General features: G+C 34.5%; 1 protein-coding gene across 3 annotated transcripts in view; it reads left to right on the forward strand.

Annotated features, from left to right (window-relative positions):
• Positions 1-15,205, forward strand: part of TTC33 (tetratricopeptide repeat domain 33) — a 43,095-nt gene extending 27,890 nt beyond the window's left edge. For all 3 annotated transcript variants that reach the window (XM_079145088.1, XM_079145087.1, XM_079145086.1), the window contains exons 3-5: positions 9,097-9,178; positions 10,216-10,347; positions 13,876-15,205. In XM_079145088.1, coding sequence (XP_079001214.1) covers positions 9,097-9,178; positions 10,216-10,347; positions 13,876-14,229 — 568 coding nt within the window. In that variant the 3' untranslated portion in view covers positions 14,230-15,205. The remainder of the gene's footprint in view (positions 1-9,096; positions 9,179-10,215; positions 10,348-13,875) is intronic.
• Positions 15,206-22,458: the final 7,253 nt, after the last annotated feature.

Raw genomic sequence — 22,458 nt, forward strand, 5'->3', positions numbered from 1 at the left:
TTGTATTCTTGATAATTGCCATTCTGACTCAAATGAGATGAAATCCTAGTTTTTTTTAAAATTCATTTTTATTGTAAACAAATGGGATATATCTTGTTTCTCTGTTTGTACATGAAGTAGAGGCATACCATTTGTGTAATCATACATTTACCTAGGGTAATAGTTTTTGATTCATTCTGTTATTTTTTTTTCTTCCCCCCACCCCTCCTACTCATCTTATCCCTCTATAGAGTCCCTCCTTCCTCCATTCTTGCCCCCTTCCTATCCCCTGTATGTGTCATCATCTGCTTATCATTGAGATCTTTCGTCCTTTGGTTTTTTGAGATTGGCTTATCTCACTTAGCTTGATATTCTCCAACTGCATCCATTTGCCTGCAAATGCCATCATTTTATTATTCTTTATGGCTAAGTAATATTCCATTGTGTATGTGTGTGTGTGTGTGTGTGTGTGTGTGTATCTCTATCTCTATCTCTATCTCTATCTATATCTATATCACAGTTTCTTTATCCATTCATCAATTGAGGGGCATCTAGGTTGGTTCCACAATCTGGAATTGTGGATGGTGGATTGGGCACCTATGAACATTGATGTGGCTGTATCTCTGTAGTATGCTGATTTTAAGTCCCTTGGGTATAGGCCAAGGAGTGGGATAGCTGGGTCAAATGGTGGTTCCATTCTATGTTTTCTAAGGAATCTCCACACTGCTTTCCAGAGTGGCTGCACTAATTTTCAGCCCCACCAGCGATGTATGAGTGTACCTTTTTCCCCACATCCTCGCCAACACCTATTGTTGCTAGCGTTCTTGATAATCACCATTCTAATTGGATGAGATGGAATCTTAGGGTAGTTTTGATTTGCATTTCTCTTATTACTAAAGATATTGAACATTTTTTCATATGTTTGTTGATTGCTTGTAGATCTTCTTCTGTGAAGTGTCTGTTCATATCCTTAGCCCATTTGTTGATTGGGTTATTTGTATTCTTGGTGTAGAGTTTTTAGAGTTCTTTATATATTCTGGAAATTAGTGCTCTATCTGAAGTATGAGTGGCAAAGATTTTCTCCCATTCTGTAGGCTATCTCTTTGCATTGCTGATAGTTTCCTTTGCTGAGAGAAAGCTTTTTAGTTTGAATCTATCCCAGTTGTTGATTCTTGCTTTTATTTCTTGTGCTATGGGAGTCCTGTTAAGGAAGTCTGATCCTAAGCCAACAAGTTGAAGATTTGGACCTACTTTTTCTTCTGTAAGATGCAGGGTCTCTGGTCTGATTTCAAGGTCCTTGATCCATTGTGAGTTGATTTTTTGTGCAGGTGAGAGATAGGGGTTTAGTTTCATTCTATTGTGTATGGGAAATCCTAGTTTTTTTTTAATTTTTTTTTTTTTTTTTAGTTGTAGTTAGACACATATTTTATTTTTATGTGGTGCTGAGGATCAAACGCAGTGCCTCGCATGTGCTAGGGGAGCGCTCTACTAGCAGAGGCACAACCCCAGCCCTTAAAGTAGATTTGATTTTCGTTTCTCTGATCGCAAGAGATAATGATCATTTTTTCATGTTTGTTGACTGATTGTATTTCTTCTTCTGTGGACTGCTAAATTCCTTAGCCCATTTATTGGTTGGGTTATGTGTATTTTTGGTGTTAAGTTTTTTGAGTTCTTTATATATCCTGGAGATTTGTGTGCTATTTGAGGCGCATGTGGTAAAGATTTTTTTCCCATTCTGTAGGCTCTTTCTTCATGTTATTGATTGTTACATTTGCTGTGAAGAAGCTTTTTGGGTGGAATCCATCCCTTTTATTGACTCTTAATTTTACTTCTTGTGCTTTAGGAGTCTTGTTGAGGAAGTCAGTTTCCTAAGCCACCATGATGAAAATTTGGGCCTCGTTTTTCTTCTGTTAGGCGTAGGGTCTCTGTTTTAGTGCCTACATCTTTGATCCACTTGGAGTTGATTTTTGTGCATGGTTAGAGATAGAAGTTTAATTTCATTTTGTTACATATGGATTTCCAGTTTTCCCAGCACCATTTGTTGAAGAGGTTATCTTTTCTCCAATGTATGTTTTTGGCACCTTTGTCTAGTATGAGATGACCGTATTTTTGTGGGTTTGTCTCTGTGACTTCTATTTTGTACCATTGGTTTACCTATTTTGGTGCCAATACCATGCCGTTTTTGTTACTATTGCTCTGTAGTGTAGTTGAAGGTCTGGTATTGTGACACCACCTGCTTTGCTCTTCCAGCTGAGGATTACTTTGGCTAATCTGGGTCTCTTATTTTTCCAAATGAATTTCATGATTGCTTTCTCTATTTTTATGAGGAACGTCATTGGGATTTCAATTGGAATTGCATTGAATTTGTGTAGCTTTTGGTAGTATGACTGTTTTGACAATATTAATTCTGCATATCCAAGAACATGGGAGATCTTTCCATCTTCTAGGGTTTTCTTTAATTTCTTTCTTTAGAGTTTTGTAGTTTTCATTGTAGAGGTCTTTCATTTTTTTTGTTAGATTTTTTGTTAGATTCCCAAGTATTTTATTTTTTTTGAGGCTATTGTGAATGGGATAATTTTCCTAATTTCTCTTTCAGAGGATTCATCACTTATGAATAAAAATGCTTTAGATTTATGAGTGTTGATTTTATATCCTGCTACTTTGCTGAATTCATTTATGAGTTCTAGACGTTTTCTGGTGGAATTTTTTGGATTCTCTAAATATAGAATCATGTCATTGGCAAATAGTTTTAGTTTGAGTTCTTTTTTTTTCCTATTCATAGCCCTTTAATTTCTTTGGTCTGTCTAATTGCTCTGGCTAGAGTTTCAAGGACGATGTTGAATAGAAGTGTTAAAAGAGGGTATCCCTGCCTTGTTACAGTTTTTAGGGGGAATGCTTTCAGTTTCTCTCATTTAAATGATGTTGGCCATGGACTTAGTATAGATAGTCTTTAGAATGTCGACGTATGTTCCTGCTATCCCTATTTTATCTCATGTTTTGAGCATGAAGTGGTGCTGTATTTTATCAAATGCTTTTTCTGTATCTGTTGAAATAATCTTAGATTCTTAACTTCAAGTCTGTTGATGTGGTGAATTACATTTATTGATTTCCAGATGTTGAACCAACCTTGCATCCCTGGGAGGAAACCCAGCTGGTCATGGTGCACTATCTTTTTAATATGTTTTTGTATGCAGTTTGCTAAAATTTTGTTAAGAATTTTTTCATCTGTGTTCATTAGGGATATTGGTCTGAAGTTATCTTTCCTCGATGTGTCTATGTGGTTTTTGTATCAGGGTGATACTAGCTTCATAGAATGAGTTTGAAAAGATTCCCTTCTTTTCTACTATATTTTGCTGAGAATGTTCTGTAGTGCAGGCTTTTTGTTTGTAAATTCTTTTTTAATTTTTGTTTATCATGGAAGGATTTTACTTCATCATCAAATCTGAAGGTAAGTTTTGCCGGGTGTAAGATTATCTTGGTTGGCATCCATTTTCTTTCAGAGCTTGAAATATGTTGTTCCAGACCCTTCTAGCTTTTATGGTCTGGGCTGAGAAATCTGCTGATATTCATATTGGTTCCCTCCTGTATGTAATCTGATGCTTTTCTCTCGCAACCTTTAAAATTCTATCTTTATTTTGTATATTAGGTATTTTCATTATAATGTGCCTTGGTGTGATCAGTTGTAATTTTGTACATTTGGTGTCCTGCAAGCCTCTCGTATTTGATTTTTCCCATTTCATCCTTCATATTTGGGAAATTTTCTGATATTATTTCATTGAATAGATTATTTATTTCTTTGGTTTATTTCTCTGTGCCTTCCTCAATACCAATAATTCTTAAATTTGGTCTTTTCACGATATCCCATAATTCTTGGAAGTTCAGTGTATGATTTCTTTCCATCTTCTCTGGTCAACTTTTTTGTTGAAATTTTTTTTAAGTTGGCAGTGGACCTTTATTTTATTCATTTATTTGTATGTGGTACTGGGAATTGACCCCAGTGCCTCACACATGCTAGGCAGGTGCTCTGCCACTGAGTCACAACCCCAGCCTTCTGTTTGATCAACTTTGTTTTCAAGATTAAATATTTTGTCTTCATTGTCTGAGGTTTTGTCTTCCAAGTGATCCAGTCTGTTGGTTATGCGTTCTGTTGAGTTTTTAATTTGATTTATTGTTTCTTCATTTTGATTTGTAGTTTTTTTCCTTCAGAATCTCTATCTCTTTATTGAAATGATCTTTTGCCTCCTGCACTTGCTCCTTTAACTGTTCATTGGTGCGATCATTCATTGCCTGCATTTACTCTCTTCTCATTTTTTGCTTCTTGGATCATTTTAATCATGTACAATCTGAACTCCCTTTCTGCCATGCCATCATTTCTTCTGCCATGCTATCATTGGATTCTATTGATATAGCATCTAGGTTTGTTTGGGACACTTTCTTCCTTTTTTTTTTCTCATGTTGTTTGTGTATCTTCCCCTCTAGCAGTGGTAATCTGAGGTATTGCAGTTTCCCCCCTATAGACTTATAGTGGCCCTTCAGGTTTCCAAAACTGCACCTTAACGTGGGAGATAAATATTAGCAGCACACAATACAAAAAGTATGCATCCTTAACCCAAATAGTCCCTATTAAGATATTAACCATATTGTCTTAATAAATAGAGATGATGATTTCAGTTATTATCTGTAGCATAAATAATAGGCTTGCAATAAGGACCACAGTTTCTAATGATGGACAAAGAGAATGGGGAGGGTGTAAGATATAATGTTAATGAGATAAGAAGTGAGTCTATATAGGTACTAGGTCATAGGAATATTGAAAGCAGAATATTAAAAGAAATTGGTTGTTAGCATGAGAAAAGGGAGAAAAAGTCTCCAAGGAAACAGATAGATAAAATAGAGTGAGAAAAATATTAATAAAAGAAAAGAGAAATAGACCTAATATTAGGTATAATAGGAATAATGATAATAATACTACTAATAAAAAATTCTATAATAAAACTATACTGTTCAAACCTCCTAGTCTTCAGTAGCCTGATGCTTGAGAGGTACTTGATGATGTGGTATCCCAAGAAGGGTGCTGCTGCACTAGGGATGGTGGCCTCTAGGTTGGGAATAATCCATGCTAGTGGGTAGAGGTGACCCCAGGTGTTGATAGATGGTCAGCCGCAGCACGGGCTGGGCTGGGGTGTCGCTGGAGACCGCAGGCACTGGGCCAGAAAACAATTTTTATATAAAAACAATTATCATTTACTCAGATACAGAAACAAGGAAGAGCTCATTTAAAGACACCACTTCTATTCAACATCGTTCTTGAGACTCTAGCCAGAGCAATTAGACAAACCAAAGAAATTAAAGGGATACGAATTGGAAAAGAGGAACTCAAACTATCCCTGTCCGCTAATGACATGATTATATATTTAGAGGAACCTGGAAATTCCACCAGAAAACTCTTAGAACTCATAAGTGAATTCAGTAAAGTAGCAGGTTACAAGATCAATGCTCATAAATCCAATGTATTTTTATACATAAGTGATGAATCTTCAGAAAGACAAATTAGGAAAACTACCCCACTCACAATAGCATTGAAAAAAATAAAATACTTGGGAATCAATCTCACAAAAGAGGTGAAAGACCTCTACAATGAGAATTACACAACACTAACGAAAGAAATTAAAGAAAACCTTAGAAGATGGAAAGATCTCCCATGTTCATGGATAGGTAGAATTAATATTGTCAAAATGGCCATACTACCAAAAGTGCTATACAGATTCAATTCAATTCCAATTAAAATCCCAATGATGTACCTTACAGAAATAGAGCAAGCAATTATGAAATTCATCTGGAAGAGTAAGAAACCCAGAATGGCTAAAGCAATCCTCAGTAGAAAGAGCGAAGCAGGGGGTATCGCAATACCAGATCTTCAACTCTATCACAAAGCAATAGTAACAAAAATGGCATGGTATTGGTACCAAAATAGACAGGTAGATCAATGGTACATAATAGAGGACATGGACACAAACCCAAATAAATACAATTTTCTCATACTAGACAAAGGTGCCAAACATATGCAATGGAGAAAAGATAGCCTCTTCAACAAATGGTGCTGGGAAAACTGGAAATACATATGCAACAGAATGAAATTAAACCCCTATCTCTCACCCTGCACAAAACTCAACTCAAAATGGATCAAGGACCTCGGAATCAGACCAGAGACCCTGCATCTTACAGAAGAAAAAGTAGGTCCAAACTTTCAACTTGTTGGCTTAGGATCAGACTTCCTTAACAGGACTCCCATAGCACAAGAAATAAAAGCAAGAATCAACAACTGGGATAGATTCAAACTAAAAAGCTTTCTCTCAGCAAAGGAAACTATCAGCAATGTGAAGAGAGAGCCTACAGAGTGGGAGAATAAATATCTTTGCTACTCATACTTCAGATATCTAATTTCCAGAATCTATAAAGAACTCAAAAAACTCTACACGAAGCATACAAATAACCCAATCAACAAATGGGCTAAGGAAATGAACAGACACTTCACAGAAGAAGATGTACAAGCAATCAACAGATATAAGAAAAAATGTTCAACATCTCTAGTAATAAGAGAAATGCAAATCCAAACTACCCTAAGATTTCATCTCACCCCAATTAGAATGGTGATTATCAAGAATATAAGCAACAATAGGTGTTGGCGAGGATGTGGGGAAAAAGGAACACTCATACATTGCTGGTGGGGTTGCAAATTAGTGCAGCCACTCTGGACAGTAGTATGGAGATTCCTCAGAAAGTTTGGAATGGAACCACCATTTGACCCAGCTATCCCACTCCTTGGCCTATACCCAAGGGACTTAAAATCAGCATACTACAGAGTTACAGCCACATCAATGTTCATAGCTGCTCAATTCACCATAGCCAGATTGTGGAACCAACCTAAATGCCCTTCAGTTGATGAATGGATAAAGAAACTGTGGCATATATATACAATGGAATATTACTCAGCCATGAAGAATGATAAAATTATGGCATTTGCAGGCAAATGGATGAAATTGGAGGATATCATGCTAAGTGAGATAAGCCAGTCTCAAAAAACTGAAGGACGAATGATCTCACTGAGAAGCGGATGAGGACATATAATGGGGGGTGGGAGGGGTTAGCGTTAGGGTTAGGGTTAGGTTTAGAGTTAGGGATAAGGAGGGTGGTAAGAATGGAGGAAGGAAGGACTGTATAGAGGGAAAAGAGGGATGGGAGGGGTGGGGGGAAGGGAAAAATAACAGAATGAATCAAACAACATTGCCCTATGTAAATTTATGATTTTTAATAAAAAAATGGAAAAAATATAAAGACATTTTGTATTAAAGAATTGAATGCACAATATTGACTTAAATTTGTAGTTTGAGACTGCCTTAATAGATACAAATGTGTAGTTCAGAGAAGGAAGTAAAATCCGCTGGAATCTCTGTAAATCCTGCCTGCCTCCTCTTTCCCTTTCTCTCTTACCTGCATGCTATGGATTTTAGTCCTTCGGGAGTCCACCAGGAAATTTCACAACAACTTTCTCATACCTTCTCTAGAAGTTCCTTTTTTATCTTCTCTTTTGCTAACTTGTGTACCAGGTGAGAGCTGTGCATCTTTTTTTCTACCATCCATCTCTTTTACAAGTACCATTTGCCACATTATCTGAGGGGACCAGGAAAGGGAAAATAAACTAGAATTGGACTCTAGAATCCAGGCAACACGATCTGATAGGTGGTGATTATACAAAAGCAGCTGGCCAATGAATTCTGTTTAGTTATAGCATTTTAATGGAGTAATTGGAATGCATAAAGAATTTTGTCTTATCTCAAATTTTAATGACACTTGAACAGAAAATTTAAATGGCAACTTCATACTTTGAAATGCATGAGGCAGGTCTTAGACTAACAACAATATGTGAGTTATCTAAAGGTAACTGTGAGCCTTAGAATCCCACTTAGGGTAACAAGGAGCTTACAATAGGACATAGTACCAACTCATGTGTACCACCACCTAGTTACAGGATAAATATGGAGAATTACATGTCATCCACTGAGACCTGTATAAGCCAGCATAGTGAACATATTCTGATACAATTCAGAAGTGCTCAAGCAGAGCAATGGAGGTAGCACTTCAAAGGAATCTGCAAATCACAAGAACTGACAGAAAGCAGGCAGTGAGACTCCATGTCTCCTGTTACTTTCCACTTAGGAACCCCGGCTCTAGACAGATGCTTCAGTTTGGCAAAATCCTTCATAGAGAAATAATTTTAAGTTAGTGAAGCTCTGAGAGATTTGATGTTTGCTTTGTCAAGATGGTATAAGACCTTGGAAATGGTATTGCCTATTTGAATTATAGCCTAATAAAGGAACTCAGTGAAAGTGTTTTCACTTGGGTGAAAACAGTGAGAGAATGTGTATTTTTTATGTACTTTAACTTTCTATTTTCCCTTGGGTTCTGCTTTTATTTCTTAAGTTCTATGTACCTTGCTTGGATAATGATCTATGTAGATTAGCTGACATTTTGTTGTGTTTGGTTTGGATCTTCATATGCAGTTCTGCAGATACAATTCCTTCCCTTTGTTCTTCTTTTATAGACAAAGAAACTTAGAACTGAAGAATCTTTACAAAATTACCTGGCAGATTCTTAAATCATCATCTCTGTCTCTGATAGATTTCTATAGCAGGTCCAAGTTGCAACTGAATTATAAATTTATCAGAAAATTTACATGCATCTAAAGTAAATGTAAACACATGCCAACCATTAGCCTGAGTTTGAGAGAGAGAGAGAGAGAGAGAGAGAGAGAGAGAGAGAGAGAGAGAGAGAGAGAGAGAAAAGAGAGAGAGAGAACCTGGTGGTAATTTCTCAACCCAGAAAATAAAAATCTTGGAGAAAAATATCTAAGATCCCTTTTATTTGTATTTTGCATTTTTCTCTTTACTGTTCTTTCATATTTTTATTTTTTCTGGATTTTGTAACATTTATTATTATCAGTTCCAAAGCAGAGATTCATAAGCCATTAATTATTTCCTAGTATCTAATTTTTAAAATTTGATCATTTATTCCCAAAGATTTATTGAAAATATGTTAATGTAACTTTAATAACTACAGATATCGGGAGGCAATTCAGAAGTGGGATGAAGCACTGCAGTTAACCCCAAATGATGCCACCCTCTATGAGATGAAATCACAGGTAATAATTATGCAAAATTTCACATTGATTATAAAATTGTGCCGTTTGGTGAGCAATAGTGAACCAAAATAGTGTTTTCTCCCATTTTCTTTTTCAAATGTAATTTATTTAAATTTTTTTATCATAGTATTTATGACTCTGCCATATGCATAAAATTAGAAGTTCATTTGCCTTCATAATGAACTTAACTGTTATTTTTAACCTATTTATAATAAAATATAACTATGATTAGATATCAGCAGATGGATTTTTTTTTTAAAGTTACATTATAGTGAACCTAGTAATGGCTTACTTTTCTTCAAAATTAAGACGAATTGAGTTGTGTATGAGATTTCTCTAAAAATGGCCTAGGCCATTTTAACTCTCAGTCTTAAAATACTTTTGTAATAAGGCATAATTTAGAGCAAACTTTATGAAAAGTTTAATTTGGAATCGAAAATGATACTCTCATCAAAAATGTTCTAAAATGTTAATGGCCCTAAAGATTATAGATAAAATCCAACCCTTTCCCTTAGACTAAAGTGGAGGGGTCTCAAACTCCCTGATTTTCTGGTTTATATGGTTTGAAAAGCCCAGTTGTAAGGATGTCTATGGAGTGTCATAATAATTTTCAAATCAGGGAGATATTTACTAAGGACAGGTTGGCTGGTTGAACAAATTAATATACCTAGTTGAACAGCAAAGCTTGGAGTTTCCTTAACAACCACATTGTAAATGGAATGAATAAAAGTGGAAATAGGAGTCCAAATAGATCTGAGTTACCATGATCAGAATAGGACCACTTGGTTTTGGCCAGATGGACATGGAATTTAGTAGCTGGAAAGGGAGAGTTTATATTTTCATAGTTTTTTTTAGGAGATAAAAGACTAAATTTCTAACCCTGCTTGGCAAAGGAGGGATAAAAACCATTGAAATGCAGTGTTTACCAGGTTAAAATATATTTAAGAAATGAAAACCTTTGTTTATTCATCAGTAGTTTACTAGTTTATATGTATATTACTGACAAGTTTTTTCTTGTTCTAATTTTTGGCATATAGGTTCTAATGTCTCTTCATGAAATGTTCCCAGCAGTACATGCAGCAGAAATGGCTGTCCAGCGAAACCCACATTCATGGGAGTCTTGGCAAACTTTGGGGCGTGCTCAGCTTGGATTAGGAGAGATAGTGCTGGTAAGAAGTCAGATCAGTATAATGCTGAAATTGTAAGTTTATTTTGACATATTTTTGATCAACCAAACCAAAAAGCAAGTAGTCATTTCTCAGATCTATACAAAAAATAGATAGAAAATTACCTCTTTAAAGGTATAATTCCATAAATACACATCAAAGTTATTATTGAACATCTTTTATGATTATTAGCACCAGTTTTATCGGGATAAGAGTATTTTTCAGTTATTTGGTATCATGAAAATTAAAAAATAAAAATTTATCATAAAATATTAGCATTTGGTAAACCATATTTAAACAGACAATATGCAACTTTTAACTTCGTTCTTTGAATCTTTAAGTTTACTGCATTATAAAGTGATAACTGTTATCATGAAGGTGAAACCACTAATAGATTTTATAGGAAGAAGACCGTAGAATATGGGAGATAAATGATAAATATTTAAACTGAAAAGTTGCTGGGCTTAGGGGAAAGTGGGAAAGGGTAGAAACTTATGAAAATAAAATATTCATTGTATAAAATTTACTAAAAGTGGTATTAAGTGCATCTCTTAACGTGTTTGGATTATACCTTGTTGGTAGCAAAGGCTAATAACTAGGTAAGAATTGACTGTAAGAATTGTCTTTTTTTTATTTTTAACAAAATATAATATAGAAGTGTTTGCAAATATAATAGAGTAATGCCAAATTACTCTTTTATCATTAACTGAATTAATGCCTTTTATAGTTAAAAATAAAACAAATTTTAAAAGCTTTAAAGTATAGGCTTATTGGTAAATCCTGAATTTAATGTTATTGATAATGGTTTTAGTAAACTGTGAATGACAGATTTTTCTGGTACTCTTAAGAATTTTTTTTTTTTTTATTCACAAAAAAGGTGTTCTTCAGATTCTCAGAAGCAATAAGGAATTTTCATGAGAAAATAATTAGACTAAAGTAACTTGAAAATAAGGACATCCACGTTGATGAAAACCAGTTTAACAAAGTGTCATTTTCTCTTCCTGCTATTTAGTGTTATTATTTCTCTTTTTTTACCTGAAGACTTAAATCATACCAGTGTTGGCACAAAAGAAATTCAAGGTTTTTTCCCTAATAGAGTAATGGAGGTCAGGGGACCTATCATAAAATGTTATTTTTCCATATTCTTTTTATTAAAAACTTAAAAATCATGGTGTCTTTCATTTATTGTTTTTGGTAATGGAAAAAAATCTCTAGAACATAGTGTTTAGTAATAATTGTGTTTCATAGGGAAAATGTAGTTCAGGTGAGATAACAGAGAGATACTTTGAAAAAACTAATAAAAATGAAGTTATTTGATGTTTGAAATTTTTTGAATAAGTACCATATGTTCAGTTTTTTTTTTTTTTTTCCCTATCAGTATGGTTCTGTGATGAGGTTTTGGAAACGTTGAAAGTGCTCACTGCCCACCTCCTCAGCCCACCATTTAAATGTAATTATTTAAGGCTTTAACTTCGAAAAATCTCAATTTGTAATTTTATGTAGATTTAAGCTATTCTTTTTAAAGTCTAGTATGGTTAAATGATAAATAACTTTACTCAGAATGTCATAAGGAAGGAAACTTATTAAAAATATTTTTGAAAGCAATCTGAAATTTCTAACATCTGACGGTCCTTATTACCTGTAAGGACAAAAACATAAGAAAATACAGGAATAGAAATTAAAAGTCAGTTAAAATTCAAAGTCATGAATTGGGTATATCTCCATGAGTAATTATTTAGGTTTTATGAGAGTTTGGTGTCTACTTTGGAAAATACTTACAGGTAATATAGAGAATGTGAGGGGGATGGTGCAGGGAGAAAGAGGGAGGGTAGGATTGGACTTCACTATAGTCCTAGTTTAGGAAGAGGAAGGATGAAATAATAAGAAAGCTGAAGAGAATGGTTCTGTGTGAAGGAATGGGGTTGTAGAGAAAGGAATATGTAAGAATATTTATCCTGGAGAAGTTGGAAGGGAAAGTAGATTAGGAAAATTGAGGAATACCAGGAGGTACCAGTTGGGAAGGGTGATTGGATTAGCTTCTCATGGTCCTTGACCTTCAGTGTTGGAAATAGCTTTGGGTCTCCCTTTTCAGTCTTCACATAACTCATTTTTAAAAATATATATGTATATTTTTAGGTGTAGGTAGACAATACCTTTATTTTATTTTTATGTGGTGCTGAGAATTGAACCCAGGGCCTCACGTGTGCTCTACCACTGAGCTACAACCCCAGTCCCTGCATAACTCCTTTTTAGCTTTTGATTTTCTTCATGCCAATATGTGATGTGTAGTCATTTTATTTACTAATGTTTTCTTTATTTCCCAAGTTTTATTTTAGTTAATGATTTTAATGTTTTGTGTAACTTCTAGTAAAAGTTTCTAGTTCCCCTCTTGTAATTATTTATTATAATAATGATAATGTGTATGTGTTAACTTCCAAAAGGAAGACATTGAAGTGTTAAAAAATTTCACTTGTGCATTTTTAGTTAAATTAATCACTGTTGATTTTGAGTTTAGCTGCATTGTATTTTCTGATATTAAATAGCAGAGTCAGATTTGAATTACAACCTTTATAAATGTCTTATTGTGGCACTTAAAGGTAAGAATTGAGAAATCAAGAAAGAATTTTGCTTCAGAAATAAAATTGTGTAGATATATATCTGGTATATAAAATCCTAAAACAGATCTGTTTGTGTGAAGATCTTTGATCCAAAGAGTAAGTGTTCTTGGAATAACACACAGTAGATTTAGACCAGTGGTTCTCAACTGGAGGAATTTTGACACACAGAGGACATTCATCAATGTTTGGAGATATTTTTGATTGTTACAGTAGTGGTTGTAGTCAGAGATGTTGCTGAACATTCTACAGCACACAGGACAGTCCCCTCAAATAAAGAACTATCCAGCCGAGAATGTCAGTAGTCCTGAAGTTGACCTTAATCTGGATCAAAGTGCACTTCTTGTAATGAAGTAGTTCAACGTAGTAAGATTGCATGACTTCCAGAAGTGATTGCCCAAGTTTGCATTCTAGTTATACCACTTTCTTTCTGATACCTTTGGTAACTGATCTTGCTGTGCCTCTATAAAATAGAACTGAAAACAATATCCTCCCTACTTCTTAGGATTATTGTGAGAGTAGCTGAGTTAGTGCATATAAATCTTTCAAATAGTGCCTAGAACATATCAACCACTTAGTAAATGTTAGCAGTACCAAAATCTAAGCTCTTGGCTCTAATAATATGTATTTCTGGTACCTTTCTGATTGTGGGTTAGCCCAAGAAATTCACCTTTGTATATTTGGTGGTTTATAGAGGCCAAACAATATATTTGCTTTGTCTTGAACCTTAGTATCTCTATTTTACTGGCTTTCATTCATCAGCATTTTGTCAATCACTTTCTGATACATTTAAATAATGCATTGCGTATGCGTAGGTGTCTGTCTACGTACCTACACTCTCACAGGTGTGATTGTAGTAAACATACTGAATTTTAAAAACAAAATAAATGAAAAATGCTCACCTGTTCTTTTCCAGGCAATTCGAAGTTTTCAAGTAGCCCTTCATATCTATCCAATGAACCCTGAACTATGGAAAGAAGACCTTTCTTGGGCAAGAACGCTTCAGGAGCAGCAGAAGGTAGCACAGAGAATTAAGAAAAATGAAGCACCATCTGAAGGAACACATTTTTCACCAAAGTCAATTCCTGATTATGACTTTGAAAGTGATGAGATTGTTGCTGTTTGTGCAGCTATTGCTGAAAAACAGAAGACCGTTTCAGCGAATAAAACGATGGTTATTGTGTCAGCTTCTGGGACTGTTGAGACTGTAACTGAGAAGGAGGATGGTGCTGCCCCACCAGATGGCTCTGTGTTTATCAAAGCCCGATGAAGCAATATGCAGAAAGGAATTATTTGAATCTTTTTGATTGCTACTAAAAGTTTAGACATAGGGACATTTACTCTGGAGAAAGAAAGCAGAACTACTGTTTGTATAATAAATTTTTCAGATGAGGAATATAAAAACTAAATGGTAGAATTATTGAAAGTGTTCAGACTATGCTTTGATAAGTTACAATTTATTATTCTTAAGATTAGAATTCTGAGTAAAATTTGTGTGTATTTTTTTTGTTTTGTTTTGTTTTGTTTTTTGGTGGTGCTGGGGATTGAACCCAGGGCCTTTTTCATGTGAGGCAAGACTCTACCAACTGAGCTATATCCCCAGCCATCAAATGTGTTTTGATTGATAAATTTAGTTTGATTTGAATATCAGAATGAATATGTCTTTAAGAACCCAACTTGAGAAGTGTATTCTTGAATAGTGAATAACTTGGTAACCATTGTTTTTAAAATGTTGACTTATTGACTTTTGCTTTATGATAAAGGCAGCCCGTGATTTCTTTCCCTCCTAGAAATATGTTGCTTGTTACCCTTCACTCTTCCATTTTTCCTGCTTCACTAAAGTAAGTCTTCACAAAGCTTAAATATTTTTGACATTCATTTTGATTCAAAATTACTGTTTGGTTATTTGTGAAATCTTTGAAAGTTTGTCTGAAAATGTGTGCAAATGTGTACGTACTACTGAGTATTTTATTGATGCTTTTTTCAATTCAGATTTGTACTTCTGTTCTGACTTTAAAGTTCTATCAGTGGCAGTTGTTTTCTTAGATGTATGAAATACTGATAAATGTCAAAATGATGGTTTTATTATTTTTGTTTTTATGGTTACAGATATGTCATAATAAGTTGTGCTCCAAAATTACCACAATCAAAAGCAATATTTCTTTTCCTCACTTTTAGGTGCTTAAAAAGCCCAGATAATATTTCTTGATTGTAACTTTGCAGCCGATGATTTAAAATCACTTCTCCCAAATAACTTTTGGAACTATTCAGTGAAATGAAAAACTATTATTTAAATATGTTCCATATCTTTCTAAAAATAAAACAATAGGGATATTACTAAAATGCCAATGAATGAACAAGTTAAGCAAAAAATACATAGAAACTGGAATGTGATTTATGGTATAGTCTCATGAACATGAGGATATATTGAAGTAGTTTATCAAAAGGACACATGTGTAAATCAGTACTATCATTATAATGTGATTATTTTTATACAATATATTATACAACCATATAGAACTGTTGGGAACTGTTATTCTGACTTCAGGAAGATATTATTGGCATAAAATTAATTTTATCTGTTAGAGATGAAAGTTAGCTACTTTATGTGTAATCTTACCTAACACTGTTGGAGTATATAAATAATGATCTACATTTTTGTGAGGGTTCTATTTTAAAAAATTTTTGTTGTAGTAGAAAGCCTATTTTCTTTTTCAGAGTTAGAGAAATCAGCACTTGCCTTAAAAAGTATTATAGTTTCCCCCTAAGTTATATAATAAAAAAGCCCTGGTTAGAGAGTTCAGTTTTAGAGTGATAAAAATATTCATTATTTTATTTTGTTTAATAAGGAATATTCTCAGAGGGTAGAATGGTATCTAGACAAGTGATTTGTCAGCATTTGGTATGTTGTTTTGTGAATGGATATTTGTTTATTGTGAAAAATGTGAATAAAGAGTTTCTTCTGCATTTTGAAGATTTTCCCATTTTATGTTGTTAGCTTTTGAAAAATTAGATTGATTTTACTTAATTTCTTTAAGTGAAAGTAATATATATTATGCACCTTGCATGTTTCTTCGTATATGAAGTGCTCAGTAAATGCTAGCTATTTCTATGAAGAATTTGCTTTAGTTTGGAGATACTTAACCTTGGTTTCCTCTGATTTTAAGAAAGAACTCCATAACCTTTCCGTATCTAAAAGTGAGAAGTCACTACTTCCAATTTTATAGGACAGATGGTTGTCAATTGGAGATTATTCTTGGCACAAGGTCTGTGCCTCAACTTCAGAAGAGGTATGACCCAGCATGGAGTGCATCTAGCCACTAGACTGTTAAAGAACCTGCACTCTCCTTTGTGTTGGATGTGGTAGGCCAGATTATTCTCTTCTTTACCAGGTTAAGACAAAATAGTTTAGATGTAAGATGGAGGAGAAGGAAAGAATAGTTATGGAGGGGGAAGGCTACTCATTTCTCTAAGCCCCAAGATGCTTACTGTAGCTAAAACTTTTCCAGGCATGAAGAGAAAAATGGATTCATTATTTTTAAGGGTATGACTACTGATACATAAAAGTTTATGAGGCTTGTTAATTATAACGAATTTTTTGAACCTTGAGAAAAATATTTGCGATAGTAATGTAATCATTGGTGTTTCTTTCCTAAAACAGCACTGTCTGTGGTTCAAATTATAGTGAATATAATTTTTTAAAATTCTTGTTGAAAATTGTGTGGCATAGACACTCAGTAGTTAGAAAACTACAGATCCAGACCATGCCTGGTAACTTGGCACTCCTGTTATTCTCTGGAAAACCAGCTCCTAGATTATATTTATCTTAAATATGCTAAGAAATACTACACAAAACATTGAAAAGTCATGCAGAGTACACCTCACAGAACCTGGATATACTGCACTTGGAGCCTTTGTACAAAATCGGATGATAGTGGTTTAAGTATGCAAATTTAAAAAATTGATTATATAAAATTGTAATGAAGACATAAAATAAAAAAGCATCTCAGAAAACTAGGGTTATGGGGCTGAAATTGTAGCTCAGTGGTAGAGCTCTTGCCTAGCATGTGTGAGGCACTGGGTTCAATTCTTAGCACTACATAAAAATGAAGGCATCATGTCCATATACAACTGAAAACAATATTTAAAAAAAAGAAAAAGAAAAAAAGAAAACTAGGGTTATAACTGAACAGTATAGCCTTGTCATTTTGAAGACTTGTACTTTATATGATTCAAAAACTTACTTCACTGCCTTTCCCAGCAGTAAGAAAATTATTAATCATTTTAAAATTTCCTTGAGTCAGAGCTCTTCTAAATTGACACTGGTCCAGTCATTCTGAGCTTCGATTTCATGATGCAATATGCATGTAAATGAGTTGTGAGTTGACACAAGAACCATAGTCCTATAGTAATTATCTTCAAATCAATAGGTATATTAAATGTATTCTTTACTGAGATGTTATTAAACTGAAGAGATATTTTATAATTGATGGCATATCAGGAGTATTGAAAAAGTCAGATTTTTTAAACCAGGTTAATGAAATAATGGAAATTTGTAAATTGCTTACCTCCTAACTAAAGTAAACTAAAGTGAAATAAAGGGGGTTATCCCTAAAGTTACATCTCTTAGTCACTTGCAATTAATTATGGCCACTTTGAATAGAAAGAAACAGTGATCCTATAGTTAGAATACCATACATGAATCCTGTCTTAATTTGATTACACATGAATTTCATCTGTTCTATGTGCCAAGGTGGAAGAAAGGTTGAGAAACACTGATCTACACTAGTTGGAAAGCAGAAGGGAATGGCTTCCTTACACAATGCTACTTGGGATATCCATTAACCAAAGAATTCTGTTCTCTCCTTCTCACCTCCCTGGGAGAGGAGGGAATTTAGGATACAGAACTGATTTGCACGTCTCTTTCTCCCTTCTTTGGGTTTATCATGGCCCTCCCTGGCTTGTTTCTGCCTTTCTGCAAAGGGATACTCATGCTTGCAGAACTGTGTGTGGCTTGTAGAGCAAGTGTCTTTAATTCTGGGTTTAATATGAGGTGGCTGTTGTTGGCTCAGACCTAAATTATATCATTTAACTTAGCCTTTTTCAGCAATAAATGTGATGTATTCAATATCCATCTGCTTGACTGTCTCTCAGGTGCCTCAGAGGCCATGAGGGGACGATGGACTACTTTATGACTCCCTCAACTCTGACAAAAATTATATTTCAAAGTAAAAATGAGATTTAGGAGAGACAAATTGGGGAATTCTTTGCTAATTTTATTTTTTTTCAATTATGGAAATTGTATTGAAAATGAATAATATTAATTATTAGGCAATATAAAAATTTCTTCAGGATATTTACAAGAGTTACTGATTTAATACAGAAATAAGCCACAATATTGAATGTACATTTAATTGGAAGGGAAGAATGTGTAATGAATTATGGTCTCCTCACCCCTGTCAACTTTCTTAAATGAATATAATGAACATAATGAAATGCAACCATTTTAATTTATAGTTTGGTGAGTTGACAAATGTGAACAACCATATAACCACTGAGAGCATCAAGAGGAAATTTATGTCCCATCACCAAAAAGGTCTCTAAAGTTTTATGCAGTCACTTCCCCTCTACTTTAACAGCCAGCCCTGTTTACTTACTTACTTTGTGTGATTATAAATTAGATTTCATTTTTCTAGACTTTCAAATAAGTAGATCATACAATATGTACTTTTTGTATCTGAATTATTTTTGTTCCACATATTTTTGAGATTTCATCCCTGTTGAGATTCATCTGTTATTGTGTATGTGCTAATATGTTCCCACTTACTGCTTAGTATTCTACTGTATGAATACGCTGCAATTTGTTTAGCTCTTCCTGTTGATGGTCATCTAGGTTGTTTCAGGTTTTGCTCTCTTATGAATAAAGCTGTTATGTACATAGATCACAATTCTGTGTATGGACATATGTTTTCATGTGTCTTGGGTAAATGCCTAGGAATGGAATTTCTGAGTCTAGTATTTCTAAGTATACGAGACACTTGAGAGGGAACTGCCAAACTGTTTTTCAAAAGTATCTATGTCATTTTGCATTCTACCAGCAGTTTATTAAAGAAGTTTCAGGTGTTTCACATCTTTGTCAATGCTTGGGATTGTCAGTCTTTTTAATTTTAGCAAGTTGAATGGATGTGTAGTGGTAGCTCATTGAGATTTTAATGTGCATTTCTCTGATTATGTTAGGCATCTTTTCATAGGTTTATTAAACGAGCCTTCTTTTGGGAGGTGTACATTCAAATATTTTGATCATTTTTAATTTTGGTTATTGAATTGTAAGAATTTTAAAATTTTTATTAGATAAATATTCTTTTTGAGATGTATGTGTTGTGAGTAGTTTCTCCCCTTGTTTTCTTTATAATACCTTTTAAGGAGCAGACATTTAAAATTTTGATGAAGTCCAATTTATAGGTTTTTTAAGGATTGTGCTTCTTGTGTACTAAGAAATCTGTGGTTACCCCCAAATCATTCTTGGAATTCTCTTTGCTTTTCCTTTATGTCGAGTCCTGTTTCACTCTTTCTCAAAAAAAAAAAAAAAAAAAAAAAAGAAAAACTTACATAATTGTTCAGATCTTAGTGTGTGGAGTTCCTGTGACTGAAAGTTCTTAGGACAGCCAGATGCAGTGGCACACACATCTATAATACCAGCTGTCTGAGAGGTTGAAATAGGAGTATCACTTGAGTGCATGAATCTGAGATCAACTTGGGCAACATAGCAAAACTCTGGCTCAAAAAACTATTTTTTCCCACTTAGGACATAGATTATGTTTGGTGATCTGTTCTCTTTCATGGTGGTGATTAGAATGTATGGCAAGGAAAGGTAATGAATGAATGGTAGAATTATTCAATATATGGACTAGAGGCCTAGCTCTTTCTCTCTCTGTTTCTTTCTTCCAAGGTGCTTCTAGTCTGGCACCAAAGCGTTAGCTATCAGGGCAACTCCATGCTAAGTCATATGGTCAAACACTCTCCTTTGCTGTCTCTTTTTATCTGGTTCCATTCTCTTGTACCTGGATAGTAATTATAAGAACATTATTCAAGGGCCTTATACTGAGGTTTGACTGTTGTGGGAGAAGGGGATGAGGTAGAAAGACTGATGGGAAGGAGTAAATATGGCTTATTTTGTTCTGAAACTAGTACAGGTAGTTTAGGAAAAATGAATATTTTGTGTAATATGGATTTTTCTGCTTTAACATTTGAGGCCAGAAGGCACAGATAATAGTAAATATTACTGTGTCTGGATTTTTCCATGACCTTTATATTTTTGTGGCCCCAATAGAAAACTTGTGGAAAGGGCTGGTGGTCATTTTAGAAAGGACTCTTGATTCTCCTGGTCAGAGTACCACTAACAGTCTCATTACCTTTTCTGATGTACTTGACCCAGTTGGTTAGATGGTCTTGGATTATGAGATGGTGTTAAAATTACCTTCCTGTCCACTATATCCTATAGGGACCAAGTAAGATTTAACACCAGCCACTTAGACAATCAGAACTTTCCCATATAGAAAATCTGAGACTTTCTAAACAATCTGAATAAGTGTCCCACAGCACAAAATATCATCATCATCATCATCATCATCATCAACAACAACAAAATAAGCTTTGCATTATATAGCTATTAAGTCTTAACAAATAATTATGGAATAGACCACTGAACAAGACTTTTTCCCTTGGCTGTGCTTTTACTCAACAATAAAATGGATTGAATTATGTGCCCCAAAATTCATTTGTTGAAGCTCTAACCCTCCATATGACTATATTTAGAAATAAGGCCTTTAAGGAAGTAACTAAGGTTAAATGAGGTCATAAGCATGAGGGGTATCCAATACATTTGGTGTCAGAGAGAGAGAGAGAGAGAGAGAGAGACCAAGGTACCAGAAATGTGCTCGCAGAGCAAAGCCCATATGAGGACACAGTGAGAAGATGGCCATCTGCAAGACAAGGGGAGAGACCTCAAGACAAACCAACTCTACCCTCATTTTGATCTTAGACTCCAGCCTTCAGGACTGTGAGAACATAAATTCTATTGTTTAAGCCATTCAGCCAGAAGTATTTCATTGTGGCAGACTTAACTGATTAATGCAAACATTAATGCAACAATTGACTAATGCAGTCAATTAAAAAATGTACAAAGGACTTGAATAGACTTTTCTCCAAAGAAAATATACAAATAACCAATAAGGATGTGGATAGATTCTCAATATCATTAGTCATCAGGAAAATGCAAATCTAAACCACAATGAGATACCACTTCATACCCACAGAATGACTATAATAAAAATACAATAACAAGTGTTGAGAAGGATATGGAAAAATTGAAACACTGCGACTGCTGGTGGGGATATAAAATGGTACAGTTACATGAGAAAAGAGTTTGATGTTGCCTCAAAATATTGAATTTATAGTTGCCATATCCCAGCAATTTTACTCCCAGGTATATGCTAAAAAGAATTGAAAATATTTTCAGACAAAAACTTATATACAAAAATGTTTCATAGCAGCATTATTCACAGTATCAAAAAGTGAAAAGAACCTAGTGCCCATCAGTGAATACATAAACAAATCAGTGAATAGATAAACAAAATGTGCTATATCCATACCATGGGATGCTATTCAGCCATAAGAAAGAATTGAAGTACTGATTCATGCTGCAATTTCAGTGAACCCTGAAATCATTCTAAGTGAAAAAAGCTCACACAAAAATATAAAATATTCAGAGCAGACAAATTCATAGAGATATACTGGTTGTCAGGGCCTGGGGGAGAGGAAAAGAACTGGCTGTAAGTGGACGTGTGATTTCTTTTTGAGATTATGAAAATGTTCTGAAATTAGCAGTGATAGCTGCCTAACTTTGTGAACACACTAAAATATTTTAAAGGGCATATACTTTAAAGGCTAACTTTTGGGCCTATGAATATTTCAGTTAAAAAAGATGAAGTCAAATCATTGTCTCAGATGGTGAACCTGAAGTGAAGGGGCATGAAATTGGGCCTTGAGTATTAATAGTTCTAACTCATGAATGGGACTTTGGTTTTCCCCCCATTATCATGGGTGATGCATGTGTACCTATTTACATATAAATCTAGGTGTTGTCTCTGATGCCCTTCATAGAGGCAAAACAAAATCCTTCTCCACAAGGAAAACAGAACATTTTAGAAGTTGAAGCTACCTACTCCTTTTTTGAATCATCCCTACCTCAGCAGAGAGTCACTGGGCAGATAGGTCTGTGAAGACGATATGCCTGTTTTTCTGACATCATTAAAAAACATCTTTAAAAATTTGCCAAGAGAAAATCATGACCTCACTCTGAGAGATCATGCCCACTTGAAGTGTACCCTAAGACTGGCAGCATCACATCACCCAGGAGCTTTTTAGAAATGTTGATACCCCAGACCTACTGAATCAGAAACTGTGTGTTTTCATATGCTGTCAGATGACTCATGCAGAC

The sequence above is a fragment of the Sciurus vulgaris genome (genome assembly GCF_902686455.1).
Source record: "Sciurus vulgaris genome assembly, chromosome: 6".
Taxonomy (NCBI): domain Eukaryota; kingdom Metazoa; phylum Chordata; class Mammalia; order Rodentia; family Sciuridae; genus Sciurus; species Sciurus vulgaris.